We start from the raw sequence: 23,461 nt of genomic DNA, 5'->3' as shown, positions 1-23,461 counted from the left end.
TACTTTCCAGTATGATTGTATTCATTTGTTTCCTGTCAGTTGCCATTTTATCAAATAATTTTTCTTCAGGTTTATGTAGAGAAACATTGGAAGTGTGAAACGTCTCCAAAGTTAGTTCACATGTTCTTCTAACAATATTTTTCTCATAATTTAACCAGAATGCTAAGTTTTTTCCAGAAGAAATTAAGGGAAGTAAAATAAAACTACAGGTCAAGTACCCAAAAATACAGTGAAACAAGAGGAACAAAAAAAAAAACTACAAAAAATTTCATTACTTAGTATCTATTATGGTCTCTGACACCAACACACAGGGATTCCAAAAGTGGGTGATAATAAGTATCCCTGGAAAATTGTAGGAGAGACTCCTGAAAATCACAGATATTGAAAGAATCTTCAAGTATGACTTACTTGAAGGTTGCTGAGGAAAGTATCACAGGAGATTTTTCTCAGGAAATTTCCGTATATTCCTTTAGTGATTTACATCTTCTATTTACATGTTGAGAATTCCTAGATTATATGTTATACCCATATTTCTCTCTTTGGCTTTATTCTTGCTAACTGAATAGCTTTACTTGGATTTCAGTATATCATTACTGAACTTACTCAAAAATCTGTTTTTCCCTTCTCCCCCCCCCTTATGATCTCTACTATCAGCCATTTAGGCCTCAAGCTAAAGAACCTCCAAGTCCTTTTTCACTGCTCCTTTTTGTCCTTAGTATCTATATCTTAGACCCCATCTCCTGTACTCCATCCTACATCTTACACCATTTTAACAGTGGTCTTCTTTTTTAATTCCCTAACATCTCGTACCCTTAGTATCTATTCTTCATACACCACAGTGAGCTGTAAGACCTTTTTAGTGGTTCCTCTAATAGGTATATCTATTCTGTACCTTGTTAATGAAATATCTTTGCTGGAGAATTGGGGTAGTTTCATGGTCAAATATGTTTAGGAAAGCACTAATCTAAATATAAGTGGCTTTCTTTACTGTGGAATCTCAGATCCAGAACCACAAAAATTTAATTGTGAGACACCTCTATAATTACATATATATTGTGTTTTCCAAATCTCATATCTTGGAACCATTTCTTATAAATCATCTTTATGGGCCCATTGTTCTGTGGGACACATTTTTTAAAAAAACATCAGTTTGCAGAATAGACAACAACCTTTAATTTTTTACTCCTGTTGATTCTCCATCCCCATATAATGCTGTTCCTTCCCTCAAATTTGATGTTCCAAGAACTTAGACTGCTTATAGTTGCCTCCAGACACCATATTTCTTACTTCATGCCTTTGATTGTACCATCCTCTCTTACAGTAGTTATGTCCCTTTTCTTTTTTCCCACAACTCACTTCTTTTTACTTTGTTCTTTCAGTTACCTCATTCCTTCTCAAGGAAGCTTTCTCTGACACCCCAGCCCCAAGAGTGGATATTCTTTTCTATGATGCTTGAAGGAGGCCTATATACCTTTGCAAAGCTAAAACAATAGCACCAAAATTTACAGCTCTTATTAAACTTAAGCAGTTTACAGAAGACAAAAATCAAATGTATAAAGACTGAAAACAAATTCACCAATAACCACCTGCTTATCTCACCTTGAGGAGGCACAAATAGGTTACTACACTATGAAAAACTTAGATACTTTTTCCTTTGTTTACAGTAATTCTTAGATAGTGGACAGAAGGGAAATACAGATACACCAAGGAATAGAAGGAGAATATTCAGGAATCACAGACAGTTATTGCCACACTTTGATATCTCTTTATTAACAGCACAGTATCTCCTGACAGTGTGAGTCAACTTCCTTAACCTCTGGCATCTACCAGAAAGAACAGTCTACTATAATGTTCAAATTAGAGATCAGCTAGCCACAGTTTTTTTTTGTTGTATGGATAAAGTAAATTATTATATAGTAAAACAAATTTGAAAACACAGATTTTTTTAGAAGTTGATTTTATCTTTTTTTATTTAAGACTTAATTCACTAAATGTAAAACTCGATATTTGATTTTTATCATGTCCGCAAAGAAACCTCCATTTACTGTACCTTCCGTTCAACTACTGTAACCCTTTTTTAAGATTTATTTATTTATGCATACTAAACTGGGTTACAGGTCAGAAGCAGGAGTTTGTGAGAAATCATCAGGGGGGTTGCAAGAAATCACCAGAAACAGTGGAGAGCAGAACAGGCAGATTGACCAAAATACATTGCTGAGAAGAGCTGTGGGTGAGACTGGAGAGGTCTGCTGTGCCATATGGGTAGCTCCCGGGCCTGTGATCTAACTCCTGCTGCAGTGGCTGCTGATAGCATCACAGTGTGAGAGTTAACGCCTTGTGCCACCAAGAAGGCCCAACTACAGTAATGTTAAAGACTATTCCACGCTTTTTTGATTTTGTATTCTCTCTCTCCCTACCTACGATCTACAACTAGTGTTCTAAATTGTTTCTAATTGTTATTATACTGTTTAACTCAGAGAGCACTTGAATTTGTTTTTAATGTGTTACATACTAAAAAGGTCTTATAGCCCATTGTTGTAAATACAATGTAGTAATTTTAATTTTTTTTTATTAGATTACACCACCTCCTTCATTGTCAGATCCACTTAAAGAGCTTTTTCGACAACAGGAAGTTGTAAGGATGAAACTACGTTTGCAACACAGTATTGAGAGGGTAAGAAATGTTTAAATTTATGCTAATGCTTAAAATATCTATTTCAATAATAAATTATAATGGCTTAAGTTTTTTATTAAGAATTTTTCTTAGAACCATTTTGAGAAATTGTTGGATTTTGTTACCTTCTGGTTCTACAATAGATGGAGAATTGCTAAACCTGTTTTAGGATAGCTTCTGTCATGCTGTAATTTATACAGGTGTGTGGATTCCAGTGCTTAGTCTTGGTATAAAATGATAGGGAAAAGTAACGTGACTCATTTTAAAGAAATTATTTAAAAAGTCATTTTATTGGGGCCCTCCCCTGGTGGCACAGTGAGTTAAAGCACAGCACTACTAAGCTAGCCAAAGCCACTTCAGCATGAATTTGATCTCCAACCTGGGAGGTGACCCACATGGTATGGCAGACTTCTCCTGTCTCGCCCACTGCTCCCCTCAGCATGTCATCATCTGCCTGTTCCCCACTCTGTCTCTGGTGAATTCTCCCATTGCTCCCGCACCTCCGGCTTATACCCCAGTTCTGTATGCAAATAAAGAAATCTTTTTTTAAAAAAATCAATTTATTTGGATTGACAAAAATTAACACCTTCTTAATCTTTGGGAAGCACAGAGGTTTTTGAAAATATGACATAAGCTATTATCCTTCTTCACAGATAAACATATATCCATCTGTAAACCTTGTATTCAGTGTATTTGAATCATATGTGATTGATTCCCTAGGGCAAGGATCTTAAACTTTTTTGTGTTATGAACCCTGAAAGATTCTGGTAAATATGAAACTTTTTCTCTGAATATTTTTAAATAGGTAGAACTAGTTTATAACATAGCAAAGAGAACACAAATAAAAGAAAAATGCACTGATAAAAATTGGCGTATGATGCATGCCAGTGGCACTTTGAGTGTAATAAAGAAGTTAAATGATATAACAGCAATTGCAACCAATAGACATATTTGAAATTACCTGATACTTATTTATGTGTGTCTCTATCCATATTTCAAAAGTCTTACACCCTTTAAGTTAAGAGTACTCATTTGAATGCAATTTGCAGAACTTTAACTCAAACAAAAATGACTCATTTCCTTCTAAATATGGACCAAATAATTTAAAATTTGGAAACTACTAGAAAACAACTTCATTGTCTGACCAAGTGAAGCAATGCTACTATCTGGTGGTTGTACAAATGAGTAATTGCAAAGTTGCTTGGTAGTTGGCCAGCTGTATTGTACAAGTGTGTGTACACACACACACAACCCTACCACTAAGTATCCTGTAGTAGCAGGTCTAACAACCATTGGAATTTTAAAGAAGGTATTAGTATAAAACTAAGGCAATAGACATAACAACTGTAATATAAATTGAAAATATGTGTAATTTTTCATTTCCAATGACAAAGTTGCAGATGGTTCTGATATTACTGTGATTTGTGCGAGTCAGAGAGAGGCTAGAATAAAGACAATTTTCTCCCATCCAAGTTCATAGTCAATCCTCTGCCTCACTTCATCCATAGGTTTCTCGGAGGATGAAGTCCTCAGGCTAAGGATCTGTCCAAGGGTACTTTTTCCATAGAAAATTACAGCATTTGAACATAATAGAAAATAGATGTACCAGCCACAATCCCTGCTCAATTAACTTAGAGCTGTATAGTTTCCCAATCTACCAACCCAAGGAGTAAGAGAAAGCAATACTTTGGGATTCACATAACCCATTCTTAAAAGATATTGAGAGTTTCTGTTCTAGATGTTCAAAAACACAAGATAAAAAATGATGATCTAAAAAAAATGATCTGAAGTTTAATATTGGAGCTCTCATTTTAGCAGCATTTCCTGTTAATTATTTTAGGGAGTAAGTATATCTTTTAAAGTTGCACCTTAAACTTGCACTTAAATCAATAAATGGAATGTATTAGACTTACCACTTTTTTTTATAATAGCTTATTTTTACATCATTTTGTGCCTTTTTTCCATCTTAGTTGTAATCTCTGTGGGCTTCCCATCACCAAATCATCCATATGCCATCATCATAGTCCCGTGCACTTCCCTTCCCCCTATTCTCCACTCCACCCCCATAAAATGTCTCTGGTATATAGCTGTTCATTATTATTACTTTCTCCCTGGTCCATTATATTCCTACTATGAGTGAAACCATCTGGTATTTTTCCTTTTCTTTCTGGCTTATTTCACTAAGCATGATCTTTTCCAGCTCTATCCATGTTGCTGCAAAAGGCATGAGTTTCTTTTTTGGTTGCTGAGTAATATTCCACTGTGTGTATGTATCCCATCTTTTTAATCCAGTCATCTACTTTTGGGCATTTGGGTTGATTCCATGTCTTTCCTATTGTAAATAAAGCAACAATAAGCATGGGGGTAAAAATGTCCTTTTGAATCAGTGTTTTTGTGTCATTTGGGAAGATACCTAGGAGTGGGATTGCTGAGTCATATGGAAGCTCCATTTTTTGCAGTTTGAGGAACCTCCAAACAGTTTTCCATAGTGGTTGTACTAGTTTGCATTCCCATCAGCAGTGCAGGAGAATTCACCAACATTTGTTGTTGCTAGTTGTTTTAAGATGTGCCATTTTCACTGGTGTGAGGTGGTATCTCATTGTAGTTTTAATTTGCATCTCCCTTACTACAAGTGATGTTGAACATTTTTTCATCTGCTTGTTGGTGATCTGCATTGCCTCTTTGCAAAAGTGTCCTTTTAGCTTTTCTGCCTATTTTTTTGATGGGGTTGTTTACTTCATTTTTGTTGTTTCATCAGTTCTTTGTATATCTTTGTGATCAACCCTTTATTGCTAATATTGTGTGAGAAAATTTTTTCCCAATCAGTGGGATGTCTGTTTTTTGTAATTAGACTTATCCCTGTTAAGTCTCATTTGTTACATTAAGAATTTATAAGATTAAATAGGACCAGGTGTTTGTCTTTTTACTAATTAAAAATACAGTAAAATTCTGGAGTAATGCATGTTTGGGAATAACATGAACTGCATTCTCCATCAGGAAAAAAATAAAGTTATTTGTCAATTAAGCACAAACTAGGAAACATGGAGGCAAAAGAAGTCCATCAAGGGCCTCCCTAGTGACCTAGCAATTAAGTCTCAGTGCTGTCACCATGCTATGACCTGTGTTCATCCCCAGCCAGGGAGCTGACCTACATAAGGTACAGCAGACCTCTCTTGTCTTCCCACTGCTTCCCTTAGTATATTTCAGTAAAGCTGCCTGTTCTACTCCCTACTCTGTCTCTGGTGAATCCATTCACCCATGCCCTGTACCCCAGTTCTTCTATGCCCCCAAAAAAATGTCCAGCCACATCCTTGTATTCTCTCTCCTAGCCAAGCTTTGCATACAAATTCAACAAAATGATGAGCATCAAATAACTAAGGGATTCTGGGAATCACTGCCTTTGTCTCTCAAGTTCTAATAGTCATGGGTCCCAGGTTTGGTCCCCATTGATGTTTATGCCAAAAAAGACAATTATCACCAGATGGCACAAACCTAATAACTAAGGTGAGGGTAGACTGGGATCTGTAGCCAGACCCTAGGAATTCTCAATCTGCTAAATGTTGAAGTTTGCCTAGATCATTTTTTTTACCTTATGATAGTGACTGCACATACATAAGTGGGAGTTTTGACTTTACATCACGTATTAAGGCAGGGTTGTCCTGTGATTGTCAAAGGTTTATAGGTAGTTAGCATCAGAGTACAGTGTTTGTTTCTGTGAAGATTCTTATTGTAAAAGAAGCTGCTACCACATGACATATTGCTTTACTCTATAAGAATAGCTGTTTTTCAAAAGGTATGATGGCAGCTGTCAGCTAGGATGTGAAAAAATTGGAACCTTCATACATTGCTGGTGGGAATGTAAAATGACAAAGCTGATAATGAAAATAGTTTGGTGTGACTTCTCAACAAGTTTAACATAGACTTATCATATAATCTGTTAGTTCTACTCCATGAGAAATAAAAACATACGTCCAAACAAAAGCTTGAGCATGACTGTTCACTGTGGCATTATTCATGATAACCCAAAAGTACAAACAACCCAAAGTTCATCAACTGAGAAATAAAATGTGTTACATATTCATAGATTGATGTGTTATTCAGCCATGAAAAGGAATGAACTATGAAATGTTCATAATAGGTCTATCCATATTAACAAAAATAGATTAGTTTTGCCAAGGTAAGAGTGGTAATGAGGGGCAGGGGGTTTGCTGAAGAGTGGAACAATGAAAGTGTTCTAGAGCTAGAAAGTAGTAATGGTTGAACATTTTGGTGAATGTACTAAAAACCACCATTGTGCACTTTAGAAGATATTGTTTTAAAGAGACTGCCAATTTTAGATAGAGAGTTTATTCTTTGAAAATACTTGAGTTCTCAGATTTCTCAGGCTTACTGTAAAGATAAAACTCAGATCCAGATTCTTTAGCACATTTTAAATGATTTTTTTTTATTTTAAAAGCATGTGGTTGATTATTTGACTTTTTTCCCCCTCAATTCTTTGTTCAACTAGGAAAAACTCATTGTATCTAATGAACAGGAAGTTCTACGAGTTCATTACAGGGCTGCAAGAACATTGGCAAATCAAACCCTGCCATTTAGCGCATGCACTGTTTTACTGGACGCGGAAGTATACAGCGTGCCACTGGATGCTCAGGTAACGTGTTAGAGTTGGTAATGCTCTGAAATACAACTGTGAGTGATTTTATAATCTACTTCCAAAAAAGAAACTTGAGTTAAGCAAACCAATAAGGCTCAAAGAAGAGATCTCAAAGAGGCTCAAACCAAAGTACTTCAAATTTCCTGGTCCTCTGTTTTCTAAAGTCCTCTAAACATTAGTTTTAAATGTAAAATCAGATAATCACAATGTAGTTATGTGTCATAGATGACGTACAGTTTGTTTTCAAAGTGGATGTTTATATATTAAATTCCAACTTTAAAGCAACTTGAAGTCACTGTAAGCTAGAAAACAATACAGGTAAATTAAGCCTAAGTTGCCTAAACTTTTATTTTGATCTTGAATGTTACTGAAATAGATTAAGACTATAAACACAGATAATGAAACATTATCACATAAAAAGGAGAAGAGTTTTAAATAAGACAAACTAGTAACACAATACAGTTTTTACTTTGTTCTCTCAACTATTTCTCTTCTATAAAGTAATTAAACTAGATCAGTAAATTTAAACCATGATATTCAAAATAAAGTAAAAGTATTCAGAAATATCTGAAGCACTGTTAATATGAACAATTTGGATCTTAAGAGAAAAGTAGTTGACTCTAAATAGATACTGGAGAGGCCACAGAGAGCCATTTCTAGAATTTCCAACTTCAAAGATTTTAAAAAGAATGAATGGTTGTTAACCGAAATGAATATTTCAGCTGTGTTACTAACAGTTGGACTAGATTATATGGTATCTTATGTTTTTCAGTTTCATGAAATTAGTGAGATAAACTTTTGAACAGTAGAAATGGAAGTCTGCAGTCAAGCTACAAAAAAAGTGTTTTTTAAACTTTCTAGTTCAGCATGACTGAATAACACCACCTGTTGGGTTTCCTCTTCTTCCCAAATTCATTAAAATTACAAAGACATGTAAAAATAAAAAAACAAAATTAGAGTTGCAAAGTAGACCAAAGCATTAAGATATTTATAATAAAAGACAGATAAAGACACATTGATAGTGATATTCAGTGGAGTTGAGAAATCCTTAACCCCAGATGAGTCATAGAAGACATCAAAAATAAGTAAATTTTCTGAGTGAACCCACAAAATGAGCCACAAATCAGAGAGTAAAGAGGATCAGGTCACAGTCAACCTGGTAATTAAAGAACAGGAGCAACTTAATCATTCTTTTGAGGAAAATATGTAGAATTATTATCTACCCTTTTTACATCTGCCTTTAGAGTAGATAGTCTTTTGTCTTAATAGCATGTTTATTTTGTATGAGAATACCTTCTGAGAAATGAATGAAAAAGAAAATAAATCTTTTCTTTGTTATGGACTAAGATCATCCATTAGCCTACTTTTATCATACCTCTTACTATTTAAAATAAGTAAACTTACAATGTTTTAAAAATTAAACAATATAATTTAAATTGCTTGAGGGCCAAGTAAATGTTTGTGGGGCTGTCTTATGCCTTATGTGGCTTCAGTAGCACTGGTAGTATAGTAGTGTAGCAGTAGTAGTAATAGTCACAATGAATGTCTATTGGATAGAGAGCTTCCTGTATGCCCAAGCATTTATTATGAAGGCTTTAGAGACTTAAACTGTCGAAACAAAATGAAAAGAGGTACTCTTACTCCATTTTACAGAGTAGAAAATTGAAATTGTATATAATTAAAGTTTACACAATATGCTACAAAGCTGAAATTTAAATATAACCTATCTTAATGCCAAAACTGGGATTCTTAAGAATTGATAAAAAATTTATTTATGAAGGACCTCCTGGTGTTACAAGGGGTTAAGTCTCAGCACTCTGAAGCTATCAGTAGATCACAGGCCAGGTTGCTGACCCACATGGCACAGCAGACCTCTTCTGACCTGTCCACTGCTTCTCTCAACATTGTATTTTGGTCAGCTCACCTATTCTGCTCCTTACTCTGTCTCTGATGAATCCTCTTAACCCCTACACCTCTGGCCTCACCCCACTTCTTGTATGCATAAATAAATAAATAAATCTTTTTTTTAAATATTTTTTCTTTATGAGTACTTCAGGGTATTGGTCCTGAGGAAAATGTTGACCTGTCTTCCTTCCGTCTTTATACTTTTTCTGTCCCTATATGTGCCAAATTTTAACATTAATTTTGAATATATGCTAACAAAGATGTCACAAAGCATAGTACTTCATACAACTTGCCATTTTGAGAAACATTCTTGACTCAACAAAGCAGCAGTAGGATTCTATTTAATGAGTTAGATCACCCTAAGACTCTAAGACACTTAGCACCCTAAGACTTACAGTAACTTATTTGTCTATTCAATATGTGGGGTAAAGTATTCATTTTATGTTTTGCCCTTATTTGAAAAACATTTCCATGTTCCTTAAAAGTTAGAGTAAAGCATAAAAATACAATGACATAAAGAGTTTTAAATGGCATACAGATTTTAAATTTTTAAATGGGTTAGTTTATAATATTGAACTGCTTTAATATTTTCTTTCAGTCTGATGACAGTAAAACTTCTGTGAGGGATCGCTTTAACGCAAGGCAATTCATGTCTTGGTTACAAGATGTGGATGATAAATTTGACAAATTAAAGGTATGTATTCTTAGAAGTGCAATTTAAAATGACTGCTTTCCCTTTTATAAACAAAAGCCGATGGTTAATAGAGAGGGATGGTTAAGGAACCTCACCAGTCTTGCCTGCTGCTCCCTTCAGCAGTGTACTTTGTCAGTTGGCCTGTTCTGTTCCCCACGCTGTCTCTGGTGAATCCTCTCACTGCCCCTGCACTTCTGGCCTATGCCCCAGTTCTGTATGCATAAATAAATAAATCTTAAAAAAAAAAAAAACTGTAGTATTTGACCCTTACATTGGACCACAGGAAAGGAAAATAAAGCCATTTTCAGGGCTGTAGTAATATAGAAGATGAAACTACCACAGAAAAAGCAGTTTCTAATATTATGTTTATTTCCCAATATACAAATCTGCTTATAGCTCTAACAGTGAAGATGTGTGAGAAAAATAAATGAAGGAATATGCTATGTTTCAAATACTAAGAAAACTGTATGGTTTGAAATACTGAGTCATTGCAAAAATCACTTAGATTTACACAGTTCTTTTAATAATTTGCAATTGCATTATTTGAAAGAACAGTTTTGAATTGAAAGTCTGTAAAATGGTTGTGAAGTTGGCATATAAATATAGACAGGGCAACACAGAAATAGATGTGTATTTCAAAAGAAAAAATTTTTAAAAAGAAACATGTATTTCAAAACTTTTTGTACCACTTATGTGTTTTATCTTAATCCATTAAAAAGCTATGGATGAATTGAATTTTTAAACAAAGCCTATTTATAGGATAATCAATTCTTCTCTTTTTAAAATAGACCTGTCTTTTAATGAGGCAACAACATGAAGCTGCAGCTTTAAATGCCGTCCAGAGATTAGAATGGCAACTCAAACTCCAGGAACTTGATCCTGCCACCTATAAATCTATCAGCATTTACGAAATCCAGGAGTTTTATGTTCCCCTTGTTGATGTTAACGATGACTTTGAATTGACTCCTATATAGCAGCCATTACTTCCTGATGGTATCGTCTTAAAATGATGAAGCTCAAAGAGTATTATATTATGGGAAACTGCCTTTTGGTGAAAATATTGCTACTATGCCTTTACAACTGTTAGTAAAGTTCAGCCGAAGTTGGTTATGTAGTAAACACTGTCATTTTATAAAAGATGAAAAGAATTATTTTGGATCTTAGATCCAAGTTGTTTCTAACTGAAAACTATTATTTATATTGGTGAAAGGTAACTTTGCTTTAAAGCATGTTAGCAGACTATGGTAGATATTTAACAAGTTGAGAATCTGCTAACAACGCTGGAAGTTGTTAGCACTCTGAATAAGAAGATAACCACTAGTATTCAAATCTCTTTCAAGTTTTATTAAAATATATCAGCAAACTGAAAGTTGCAATTCCTACCAAATAGTTTCTAATGTGGAAGAAAAACTTGGCACAAAATTTCTTCAGTTTATTATCTGTAAATTAATTGTACAGTTTTCTTTTCAAGAGTTTTAATATTGTCTTCCTTTTTAATAACTTATTTTATACATATTGTGCAGTTGTAAATCTTGTAATTAATACTCAAACTGTATACAAAGGAATTGGTAGTCAAACATGTACAAAGAAATAATTGTAAAACTGTTTTGTCTGATGTTTTCTTGGACCAAAGTTGTAGATTGTATGAAGTGTAGTAGTAGTGTGTTCAGGAAGCAAAACCTTTAAATAAGGCATGCATGTGTTTGAGTTAGCTTGTTTTCATCACCATATCTATAAAGATTGTGACTTAGTTATATTGCATGCTTTCTATAATTTAACTCTCTCCATAATTGATGCCTAACGTGGAGTGTAAGGTGTTTCATACTAGTCTCCTGGAATTGTGCCTGTGACCTACTATGTTGGACATATTATTTAGAATTAGTCATACAAAGAAACAGCTCTTTTTTCATCTCACAGTAGAGTCTTTTTCCCTCCCCCCCCCAAAAATGCCTTTGAATGAAAATTCTGAAATGTAAATGTCTATTTTAATACTCAACTATGAAAGAATCTGTGAATATATGTAAATATGTTTAATAAATTTTATTGGTCATGTTAAATCATTGTAAAACTTTTTTACATTGCTTAATGTTTTAAGCTTAATAACCTTTGCACTTTTAAAATAAAAACTTAGTACTCAAGTCAAAAAAGAGGTATTTGGTAGTCAAAATAAGTAAAAGGAACAGACATTCTGATCAATCTGCAACGTTTATGAAAAATTGATTAATATGTTGTATTTTTTTCTTGTATCATAATATAAAGTCTAATTTTCAGAATTTTATAATTAAAGTAAGATTTGGTATGCTGTTTTTAATAATTAGCCATGTGCTTAGAAAAAAGTCCATTGTCTGCTATAACATAGATTTAATAATCAGAAATATTTCAGATTTGAAGCCTGTGACTGGATTTATGAAACATTTTTGAAAGGAAAATTAGATTAGTATAAGATTGATCATCAGTGTATGAGGTAAAAATTTAGAAAACTCCACAATAGTTTCTTGAATTATATTACTGAAAGTTTTTTATTGTGATAGAGAAGAGTTCAAAGACTATATAAGGAATGAAGTGATTTAAATGCAACTTGCAAGCTGGAAATTATAGCCAATGGGAGAGAATGTAAAAATTGAAGCTTTTGAGTGCAAAGGTATATATTAAGCTTAGGGACTTTTGAATTTTTACACCAATTTATATTTTAATTCATACTGTACCTGGCATGCGCAATAAAGCAGCACTTGTTTAAAAAAAAAAAAAAACACAGTGCAAGGACTTTATTATAAAAATGGATGTGATATTCTTTAGAAATTTAGATAAGAGATAATTGGCCTTTTTTATTGGATAAATGGGGCCAAGAAAGGCAGGGTAGATTTTAAAGCACTGGTTTTGTTGAAGTTAGGTTTATTATTAAGGCTGGGAACATTAAGAACTAATAAAAGCAATACTTTTTAATATGAAAAAATTAATGCAAATTTTGTTTATTCTTTTGCCTAAAAATCAAAAACCAGATTATTGAGCATTGAAGCTACAGAAAATACTAGAAGGAGTAAGTTTGTACAGCATTTGTTCTGATAGTCTAACCAGAAAGAAAGTGGAGGGCGGGGCGGAAATCACTGTGTGACCAAACAGAACAAGCTGCAGAAGAAAAAAGCAAGCAATCAGGAATCTGGCATATTTTAGTCCAACTTTGTAGTACTAGCCACAGTTCTCACCTTCAAATGTACCTCAAGGAGCTGGAGCCTCTCTGCCATGATTCTGCTTCTGCAGATTTTACTTTCTAAAGTAATTCAAAGCTAATTGGATAGCTTAAAAAAAAAAAAAAGAATGCCTTCTCAATGAGAGTTTAAGGAGGTAAGGGCTTTTGATAGTAAGTACATTCTGAAGCTCTGAAATGCTAAGGGGAAGAACTTAGAATGAGGTATTTGCTTAAAAAGATGTAGAATTCTGAAAGAAATAAAGAATGGTTAGTCTAAACAGTGATTTTTTTTTAACTATTCAAATATCATGAACAAGATACTAAATTGTACCGAAGGGATTTGTATTTCTTTAAATCTTGTTCTAAATCATATCTGTTTAATAAATGACTAGTTGAATATTTGTGCATGTTATTTAATAAAGAGTTATATTTTTATAGAAAAAATAAGAGTGAAATGTGTGCTAAATGTGTTTTTTAATTTCTCATTCCTATATGACTAAGCCAAACACCAATGTTTACTTGGGCAAAATTGCAGAAATAGCCTTTCAAGTTCAAATCTATTCAGTAATGATATCCCAAAAGTGAATTTTAAGTATTAGACATGCTGCAAACTTCATAACTGTAAAAATCTCAAAGATTCCATGAAGTTCATCTTAATGGAACCTAAGAATTATACACTTCTAGGAATTGAGAGCGCTAAATATGCATTTCTCTTAATTATCCAAAAAGTTAGTGATATTTTACATTTTCTGCCATATCCTGACACAAAAGAACACAAAATTTAGGTAGAGGTAATTTATTATTTAAAAAATTTTAGTCTCTTGTTTTTACATATTACAGAAAGCATTTTCTTGATTTTTTTTTAAATACAACTTTTCAAACATTTAAGTCATAAACATTTTTACAAGAGATATTATTCTTTGGGACGTGTAATTGGTTAAAACATCTTGTAATTGATGATTTTCTTATTGGCTTTTTGGAACTGTGATCTCCTTTGTACCAAAAATGGAATTTTCTTTTTGGCTCCCACCAAGATGGTTACCCCAAAATATTTCTACTCAGGAAAACCAGGATCCACAGAAAAACTTGAAACAAAGTTTAAACAATTCCATTAATCAAAATGTCTAAAATTACAAGTATAAAAACAGTGAAAAACACATTTACATTGAATGGTTAAATATTAATCCAATGTATGCATAAATGCTATCCAATATATGCAAATAAATTTTTCACACGGGTAGTATCTCTACCTAAAAATAATCACAGTACTTTATTTTCATGGAGATTTTGTTTTTTTGGCTGGATTTGTTACTCAAATTTAAGATTAAATGGGAAATATTTAACCATTGATGGATTTTTAGGCATTTTTAAAAGATTTATCTAAATAACTGATGAGTAGGTTTTTAAAAATCTTTTGTTATTGATGTGTAGGAGTCAAATACAGCATATGTTCGCAGATTTAAAAAATTCCACCTATGTGACCATCACCCAGCTTAAAATGTTATCATTACCTTTCTCAGTTTTAAGTTGTGTAATTTATATCTAGTTAAAATTAACCATATTTTAGGTAGTTTGATAAGTCCAAGAAAATGCATACACTCTTGTTACCATCACCCAGTTCCAGCTATATTAAACATTTCCATCTCTTAGAAAGTGCCCTAGTGCCCCATTCAGTTAATACACCCTCGCGCGCAGGCAACCACTGTGTTGATTCCCATCATTGTGTATTTTAGTTGTACCTGTTCTTGGGCTTCATATAAATGGAATCAAAAAATATGTCCTATTTTGCATCTGCCTTTTTTCAATTTATGGTTTTGGAATTCATGTTGCATATCTCAGTACTCTGTTCTTTATTAACAAGTAGTATATTGTACAAACTTGTTTTATTCATTCTCCTGTTGGTAGACATTTGGATTGTTCCCAGCCTGGAGCTTTTGTGAATAAAACTGCTATGAATAAGCAAGTCATTTTTTGTGGACATAATTCATTTCTCTTGGGTACATGCCTTGAGACATAATTACTAAATCATAGGGTGTAAGTATGTGTTTAACTTTGTAGGAGCTGACAGTTCTCTAAAGTGGTTGCACTACTTCATACCACTACTTTATACCAGTACTAGCAACTTAGGAGGAAGCCCAGTTGCTCTGAATCATCCCAATTGTCAGTCTTTGGCGATTTTGGTGAATTACAGTAGTAAATGATTATGCTTTTAGTTCGCATTTCTTTAAAGAGGTTGAGCATAACTTCATATAATTATTACCCATCTGTAATTTTGTGAAATGTCCAGGTATTTTGCTTGTTTTTTATTGGATTCTTACTGGTTTGTAGGAATTCTTTATTCTAAATACTGCTCCTTTGTTAGGTACTTTTATTTGTCATGGAAGTTTTACCCACTTTTGTCACCTGTCTTCCCATTTTTTGTATGACTAGTTTCATCACTTCTTAATACTTCTACACTCATGACTTTATCAGAATGGTCAATGGGTTTCTGAATATCTCCCCCTACCTCATTTTCTCTTAATTATTCATATATCAAGGCCACATGGGTATATAACCATAGCTTTAATTTTCTTAGACAAACTACCTCTGTTACTTTTAATACCATTTGGTACTTAAATAAGCAATTTTAAAAACTCTTTCCTGAATTACCTATTATTTTCTGGACATTATATTACCTGGATTATGTATTATATTATGGATTATGTTCTCTATATTACCTCGATTACCTGCTCTTTATGTAGTTTCTCATGCTGTTTATTTCTTAAGCAAGGTATAGATAGATGATCTTGGATAGTAGCCCAGTACTGTAATTTACTGGATTTACTAGGGAATATGAATTTCTGAGCCAAGTCCTGTTTACATAGTTTCCAGTTCCTCTGCAGGTTTACAGTTATCCATGAACTCACAAGTGAGTACATGTGTTGAGCCAAGGACTGTTTTCATCTGAGGATTCACCCAGGACATGTGTTCTCAAATTTTTTGCATGCAGTACACCTATGGACTCTTAAAAGTACTTTGAAATATTTTGGTTTGTGACATACAGATATAGTAGAGATGGATTTTTTTAATATTTATTAATAGGCCCATTTTTGTTTTATCTTTATAAAGCTATATCTTTCCAAAAATGAAATTTAGAAAATGCACTTAAAATTATTTCAACAAATATTCTGGCCAAATAGAAGACAGCTATAATTTCACATTTGTTTCTACACTTAATGTGTTGGATCTTCATTTTTTGGTTTGATTTAGTTTGAAGAAAATCTGGTATTACATAAATACTGGGTATGGAAAAATAGCTCAATACATTTTCAGATAATTTTATGCATTATCAAGTAACATTGATTACTTGGAAAATACTGGCCCATTGAGTTATATGTGTCTTCTAAATGTTGACACATTTCACTATACAATACAAAAAGTTCACACTTGTTAATATCACTGACTTCATCAGAAATTTCTTTTAAATTTGAAGATGAGAAACTAGTAATGCACACTCGTTTTCCAAAATTCTAATTTTAACCTGAAAGCTTAAATATTACCAGTAACTGTTGTCCATCTTAGAGAGACACACTCACTTCAACGTTAGAGAATGATAACTGCCAAAGAGCCAAGTCTGGATACTTAAGACTGTTATTTTTCCAAGTTAAAGTATTTTGTGTTCCATCAAAAACGACAACAAAAACAGTTCAGCTGGCATCAAGTACTTTGCCTCCAATCACTTTACATAAGCATGTTACTCAAGGGTAGGCCTTCCCTGAAACATTCAAATAGGCTTTTCCCAAACTAATCAGAGCAGGCTTTTTTCATTGACCTATGGAGCTAGGGTCAATAGATCCCCCACATGCTTCAAAACCAAGTTTTAAATGTCCTCACCAGAAGTAACCTTTTAATCAAGAGAACTGGTTTCCTGACAGCAAACATCCATTGGTTATGTGGCTCACCTTACCACGTGAAATCCCCTCAACACCTCAGATCGCTATTCCACACTCTGCATTTTGACCTATATACTCTAGAATTTACAGCCTTGTAATTTCTCCATATGTATACAATTGAACTTGTTCTTTTCTTGTACCAATCTGATGTTAATTTGTTTGCTTGATTGACCAGCCTGAAAAGACCCTCAGAGAGGCAAAGAAAATATTCCCCTTCGCCCCTACGCAACAGAAGTGTACTATGTATGCATCCTCCCATCTTGTTACACAGAATATTGCAAAGATCAAGAGTTGAAAGATAAGATTTTTTTTTTTTTTTTAAACAAATAACCTGATCAGGGGCCCTCCCTGGTGGTGCAAAAGGGTAAAGCACAGCACTGCAAGTGAGCTGCAGCTGCTTCAGTGCTAGTTTGATCCCCAGGCACCAGAGGTGACCCACCCACATGCCTAGGCAGGCCTCTCCTGACAGCCCGCTGCTGCCCTCAGCAGTGTACTTCGTGGAGCCTGTTCTGCTCCCCACTCTGTCTCTGGTGAATTCTCTCACCTCCCCTGCAGCTCTGGCCTGTACCTCAGTTCTGTATGCATAAATAAATCTTAAAAAAAAAAATAGACATGGAACTGTCATTCAACCCAGTAATTCTACTCCTGGGCATCCAAAAAATTCAAAAGCTCTAATTCAAAAAGCAACTTGCACTTCCGTACTTATTGCAGCAGTATTTACTATAGCTAACCTATGGAAACAACCTAAATGCTCCAGAACACATGGGTGGATCAAGAAGATACAGAAGTTGGAGAAAGATAAATACCACTAATATGTGGAATGTAAAGAACTAATAGGTAAAGACAAGCTGAATTTTTTTTTTTAAAGATTTTATTTGTGCATACAGAACTGGGATACAGGCCAGAGATGTGGAGGGTGAGAGAATTCCTCAGAGACAGAGTGGAGTGCAGAACAGGCAGATCAACGAAATACACTGCTGAGGGGAGCAGCGGGCGGGTCAGGAGAGGTCTGCCACGCCATGTGGTCACCTCCGGGGCAGGCGGGAATCGAACTCATGAGGAAGCGGCTTTAGATTCTCAGTGCTGTGCTTTAACCCGCTGCGCCACCAGGGAGGGCCGACAAGCTGAATTTTTAACCCTTGATAGCTGACTACAGAATTGAGATACCAAGGAAGAGGGTGTTGAAGAGAGGAAAAAACAGGGAGGAGTAGAGGGGTTCATAATGGTCTGTGGTGGTGGAGTATGAGAGTTGGCAGTGGAAGCACCATGGTGGTAGATAAGGTAGTACCCTATTGTTAACTCAGTTAAGAAATAATTTCATAAAAACCTATAAGCCAGAGACACTCTATGGGGAGGGGGGTAGCAGAGAGGGGAATAATATCGAAACAGGGCTAGGAAGAGCGCACGAGGCTATAGTGAAGGCACATGGGTGAACTGTTGGCACGAAGCCCTCCATGGGGGGTGCAATGGAGATGAAAAAGCATACATGAAAAAACGGAGAATTTGTAAAAATAAAAAAATAATAATAAGGGCCTCCCTGATGGCACAAAGGGTTCAGTCGTAGCACTCTGAAACTAGCTCAGCTGCTGCATCACAAGTTCAATCCCCAGCCAGGGGTCTAGCCCACATGGCACACACTCTCTTGTCCTACACACTGTTCCCCTCAGCAATGTATTTCAGTGCCTGTTCTGCTCCCCGACTCCAATTCTGGTGAATCCCCTCACACCCCCACACCGCTGGCCCGTACCCCAAGTGTAAATTTAAAAAATAATAAAATATTTAGGGCCCATCCTGATGGCACAACGGGTTAGGATGAAGCACTGCAAGCTGGCCACAGCCACTTCAGTGCGAGTTTGATCCCGGGCTCCAGAGGTGAGCCACATGGCACGGCAGACCTCTCCTGACCTGTCTGCTGCTCTTCTCACCAGTGTGCTTCCTTGATCTGCCTGTTCTGCTCCCCACTCTGTCTCTGGTGAAGCCTCTCACTGCCCCTGCACCTCTGGCTTGTACCCCAGTTCTGTATAAATAAATAATTTTTTTAAATAGTTTTTTTTTAATATTCATTTATTCATACAGAATTGGGGTACATGCCAGAGGTGCAGGGGCAGTGAGAGGCTTCACCAGAGACAGAGTGGGGAGCAGAACAGGCTGACTGACAAAGTACACTGCTGAGGGGAGCAGTGGGCGGGTCAGGAGAGGTCTGCCAGTGCCATGTGGGTCACCTCCGGGGCTGAGGATCGATCTCATGCTGAAGTGGCTTTAGCTTCTAAGTGCTGCACTTTAATCCGCTGCACCACAAGGGAGGGCCTTGTTTTTAAAAATAACAATTATAAAAGACTTAACTCTTGCTTCATTAGGGACTTTTTTTTTTTTAAGATTTATTTACTTATACACACAGAACTGGGGTACAGGCCAGAGGTGCAGGAGTGGTGAGAGGATTCACCAAAGACAGAGCAGGAAGCAGAACAGGCAGATTAACATACTCTGCTGAGGGGAGCAGTGGGCGGATCAGGAGAGTTCTGCCATACCATGTGCATCACCCCTGGGTCAGGAATCGAACTTATAGTGAAGCAGCTGCAGCTAGCTTCACAGTGCTGCGTCCTAACCTGTTGTGCCACCAGGGAGGGTCCTATTAAGGACATTTTTACGTGAATTCAGTTTTGTTTTGTTTTTTAACTGTTTGACTATTATTACTAGTAAGTTGGGTACAGCTAAAGGACCAAGTAATATCATTGCTTTAATGCACATGGCAACACAGTTAAAAAGAAATGTAATTTTACATGAAAATTAGAAAATGAAATGAGGTGTTCCATCATAAATGTAATAGTCACTCCTGAGAGTAAAGGTGAAAGTAGAGAAGATTTTTTTTAAGAGGAAAAAGTTTTTCTTTAACTTAATATCTGAGCATTCAGGGCTATAAGTCCTAAGTGTCAAATGAGAATAATGCAAAAGATACATACCTCAACCAATCATGGTGATACATCTAAACAGTAAAGATTAAATGAAAATTCTGGAAGTATACAGGGAGAAAAAGTAGATGAACTTCAAAGAAAGAGGATGAAATCAGGTACTAGAGCTAAATGCCATCTTAAAGGCAACAGTGTGTGTGTGTGTGTGTGTGTTTATGTACTATGGTGGTCCCCAGAAAAGGGAGATGTTCCAGTTTCCCTGTCCCACCCAAGGAAGGTTGGACGTAGGCAAGGAGAAGAAGCTGGAGAGGAGACTGGGATAGGAAGAAAGAAGGTTGAAAAGCAAGAAGGAGACCTGGAGGAGGCACATGGAACAGAAAGACATGTGAAGAAACTGCGCTTGAATCTTGGCCTTGGACTGGTTAAGACAGAGGTGGGTGAGAAACCCATTGGGAGGTTCACAATGACAGTGTTTATCTTGATTTTGATTTTGATCTTTTCCTCCAAGACTTGTCTGGCTGTTTTGGACCATTTTCTAATGAGTGGGTCCCTGCTGAAACAAGCCTTAGACTTGTGGCAGGCTTTCAAGCCTCAGTAAACCTGTGTAGGGCCAACCACATTTGGCTGGGCATTTATCCATGAGGGGATGGGTAACTTCAGGTGCTTGGCCTGGCAACTTTATTCTTCCCCTTTTCTGTATTGCTCACTAATTATATTAAAGTTCCTTTCCATTGACAGTCTTATGCACTAGAGTATGTTTTTTCTTGATTCAGTGGATGGCAGAACCTATTTAAGTGGGTAAGTTTAGGGGCTCTGGGGTACTCCTCTTTCTGCCCTGTGACATATGTGTGTGTGTGTGTGTGTGTGTGTGTGTATAGATATATGTGTAATGCTTGTTATTATGTATTTATGTGTAACACAGATCACATATATATAATGTCAGGTACTATTCTAAGTACTTATTTTATGCTCCCCAGTGGCGCAGCAGGTTAAGTCACAGAACTAAGAAGCTAAAGCCACTTCAGTATGAGTTCGAGCCCTGCCCCAGAGGTGACCCACATGGTGCGGCAGACCTCTCCTGACCCGCCCGCTGCTCCCCTCAGAAGTGTACTTCGTCAGGAGACCTGTTCCACTCCCAACTCTGTCTCTGGTGAATCCTCTCACTGCCCCTGTACCTCTGGCTTGCATCCCAGTTCTGTATGCATAAATAAACAAATCTTTAAAAATAATAAAAAAGGCCCTCCTAGTCATGCAGCGGGTTAAAGCACAGCACTGAGAAGCTAAAGCTACTTCCGCATGAGTTCAATCTCCACCCCAGAGGTGACCACATGCCATGGCAGACCTCTCCTGATCCACCTGCTGCTCCCTCAGCAGTGTACTTCTTCAGTCAGTGTGTTCTGCTTCCCACTCTATTTCTGGTGAATCCTCTCACCACCCCTGTACCTCTGGCCTGTACCCAGCTCTGTATGCATAAACAAATGAATCTTTAAAAAAACAATAAAATAAAAGTATGGGTGCCTTGTTTTATTGTGCTCTGCTCTACTGCACTTTGCAGATACTACATTTTTTCTATTATTCTCCACTAGTGAGAGATTATGACTCTCTGAAGGCTAAGGTAGATAATAGCATTTTTTCACAATAAAGTATTTTTAATTAAAATACATAACATTCTTTAGACATAATACTACTCCACATTTAACCAACTATAACATATTCTAAGCATAACTGGGAAACCAAAAAAATTCATGTGACTTATTTATTGTGATATTCCCTTTTATTGCAGTGGCTTGGAATCCAACCCACAATATCTCTGAGGTATTGTATGTCTGTATTATAATTGTCACCCTAATGGAAAACCCATGGGGGTTACAATTGAGATGAAAAAAAAAAAGGTACAGAATGATGTAAAAATAAACATATTATATAAAATAATAATAACAATAATAATTGTAGCCCTATTTTTTACAACTGAAGATTGAGGCATGGGGTGGGGGTAGGGGTTAAATAGCTTGTTGGTTATATTAGCTTTCCAAAGCTAATGATAAAGCTGGAGTCATCTGGCTCCAGAATGTCTGATAATAACCTCTATGCCTTACTGCCTCCAGTAAGAAGTCTTCGAAGTTCCTACAGAAATGCTTTTTATATTAGTTTCTTATTACTGCTATACTAGCATTAAATTGCTACATTAATTATTAATAACATTGCTATTGACTGCAAAACTGAGACAACCAGAAGACAAGGAGGCCCTCCCTCGTAGCGCAAGAAGTTAAAGCTCAGCCTATGGAGCTATTCGCTGCCACTGCAGTACGAGTTCGATCCTCAGCCAGGGAGGTGACCCACAGGGCACAGCAGACCTCTCCTGTCTCACCTGCTGCTCCCTTAACAGTGTATTTCAGTCCATCTGCCTGTTCTGCTCTCCACCCTGTCTCTAGTGAATCCTCTCACCTCTCACACCTCTGGCCTATACCCCAGTTCTGTATGCATAGATAAATAAATCTTTACAAAAGAAAGAAAGGAGAGCATAGTGGGATGGGCATGGGGAGAACAAGGAGCCCAATGGGTCATAGTAGAGAATTACTAGGGCACAAGTGATGGACATGCCGTGAAACATATATTTTAGAGGTTTAAATACATAAGCCCCATAGGAGACACATGATGTAAACCAACTTTACCTCAATAAACATCAAAAATCATAGCACATTAAGAAATTACTATAAATCTAGCAGCTAAAAACTGCTCTGAGTTCTGGAGGTGGGAAGTTCTAGCTTGGCAAAATTAGGTTTCTTGCTTAGGGTATTTCATAGTCAAAATCAAGGGGTCCTGCTTGAATTCTTGTGTAGAGGTTCTAAAGAAAATTCATTCTTGGTGACAGAATTCAGCCTTGTTACTCTTGGATTGAGGTCACTATTGCCCTATCAGTCAGGAGTCACTTTGCGATCCTGAAGTTCACCTATGTCTTTGTATGTGGCCCTTCTGAACCAGTGCGAAGCAGGAGTAATGTCACAGTTTGCGGGTCCTCACCCATGTGCTTATGACTGCAAACCACGACCCAGCTTCAGACTGTAACAACAGGGTCTATTTACAAGGGGAAAGTTGGGAGAGCTAGGGAAAAAGGAGTGTTTGAGGGCACAAATGGCCACGTGTCCTACCCCAGGGAGTGTTTGCAGTGTCCAGTAGCTGCTCAAACAAGATGGCACTGTGCTTTCATCGAGAGCCTGGTGCTGGTGGCACACCATTAAATGGTGGACCAGGACCCAACTCATGGTGGCTGCTGGAGGTAGTCACAGGTGGCATTGCTGAAGAAACACCATGGTAGTCAGTAGCACCTATCCAGAGACCAGGTGGGCAGCACCAGAGGCAGCAGCAATAGGAGGTTGTGCTGGCCATGCTAGAGGCAGGTGCAACAGTCATCAGAAGCAGAGGTCAGCTCTGAGAATGGCTGGCCAGAGCTTAGAAGCACCAGGCAGCCCTGGCCAGCAGGTTGTGTGTAGAGACCAGGCACCAGG

The 23,461-nt window shown here is 36.3% G+C and overlaps 1 protein-coding gene across 3 annotated transcripts in view; it reads left to right on the top strand.

Annotated features, from left to right (window-relative positions):
- ANKRD12 (ankyrin repeat domain 12) overlaps positions 1-13,900 on the top strand; it is a 110,082-nt gene extending 96,182 nt beyond the window's left edge. For all 3 annotated transcript variants that reach the window (XM_004683744.2, XM_004683743.2, XM_012725875.1), the window contains 4 exons: positions 2,576-2,674; positions 7,182-7,325; positions 9,832-9,927; positions 10,716-13,900. In XM_004683744.2, coding sequence (XP_004683801.1) covers positions 2,576-2,674; positions 7,182-7,325; positions 9,832-9,927; positions 10,716-10,901 — 525 coding nt within the window. In that variant the 3' untranslated portion in view covers positions 10,902-13,900. The remainder of the gene's footprint in view (positions 1-2,575; positions 2,675-7,181; positions 7,326-9,831; positions 9,928-10,715) is intronic.
- The last annotated feature ends 9,561 nt before the right edge of the window (positions 13,901-23,461 follow it).

Source organism: Condylura cristata, unplaced genomic scaffold (genome assembly GCF_000260355.1).
Source record: "Condylura cristata isolate star-nosed mole 26May11 unplaced genomic scaffold, ConCri1.0 scaffold00016, whole genome shotgun sequence".
NCBI lineage: Eukaryota > Metazoa > Chordata > Mammalia > Eulipotyphla > Talpidae > Condylura > Condylura cristata.
Note: the sequence above shows the minus strand (reverse complement) of the source record. Positions and strands in the feature narration are given on the sequence as shown.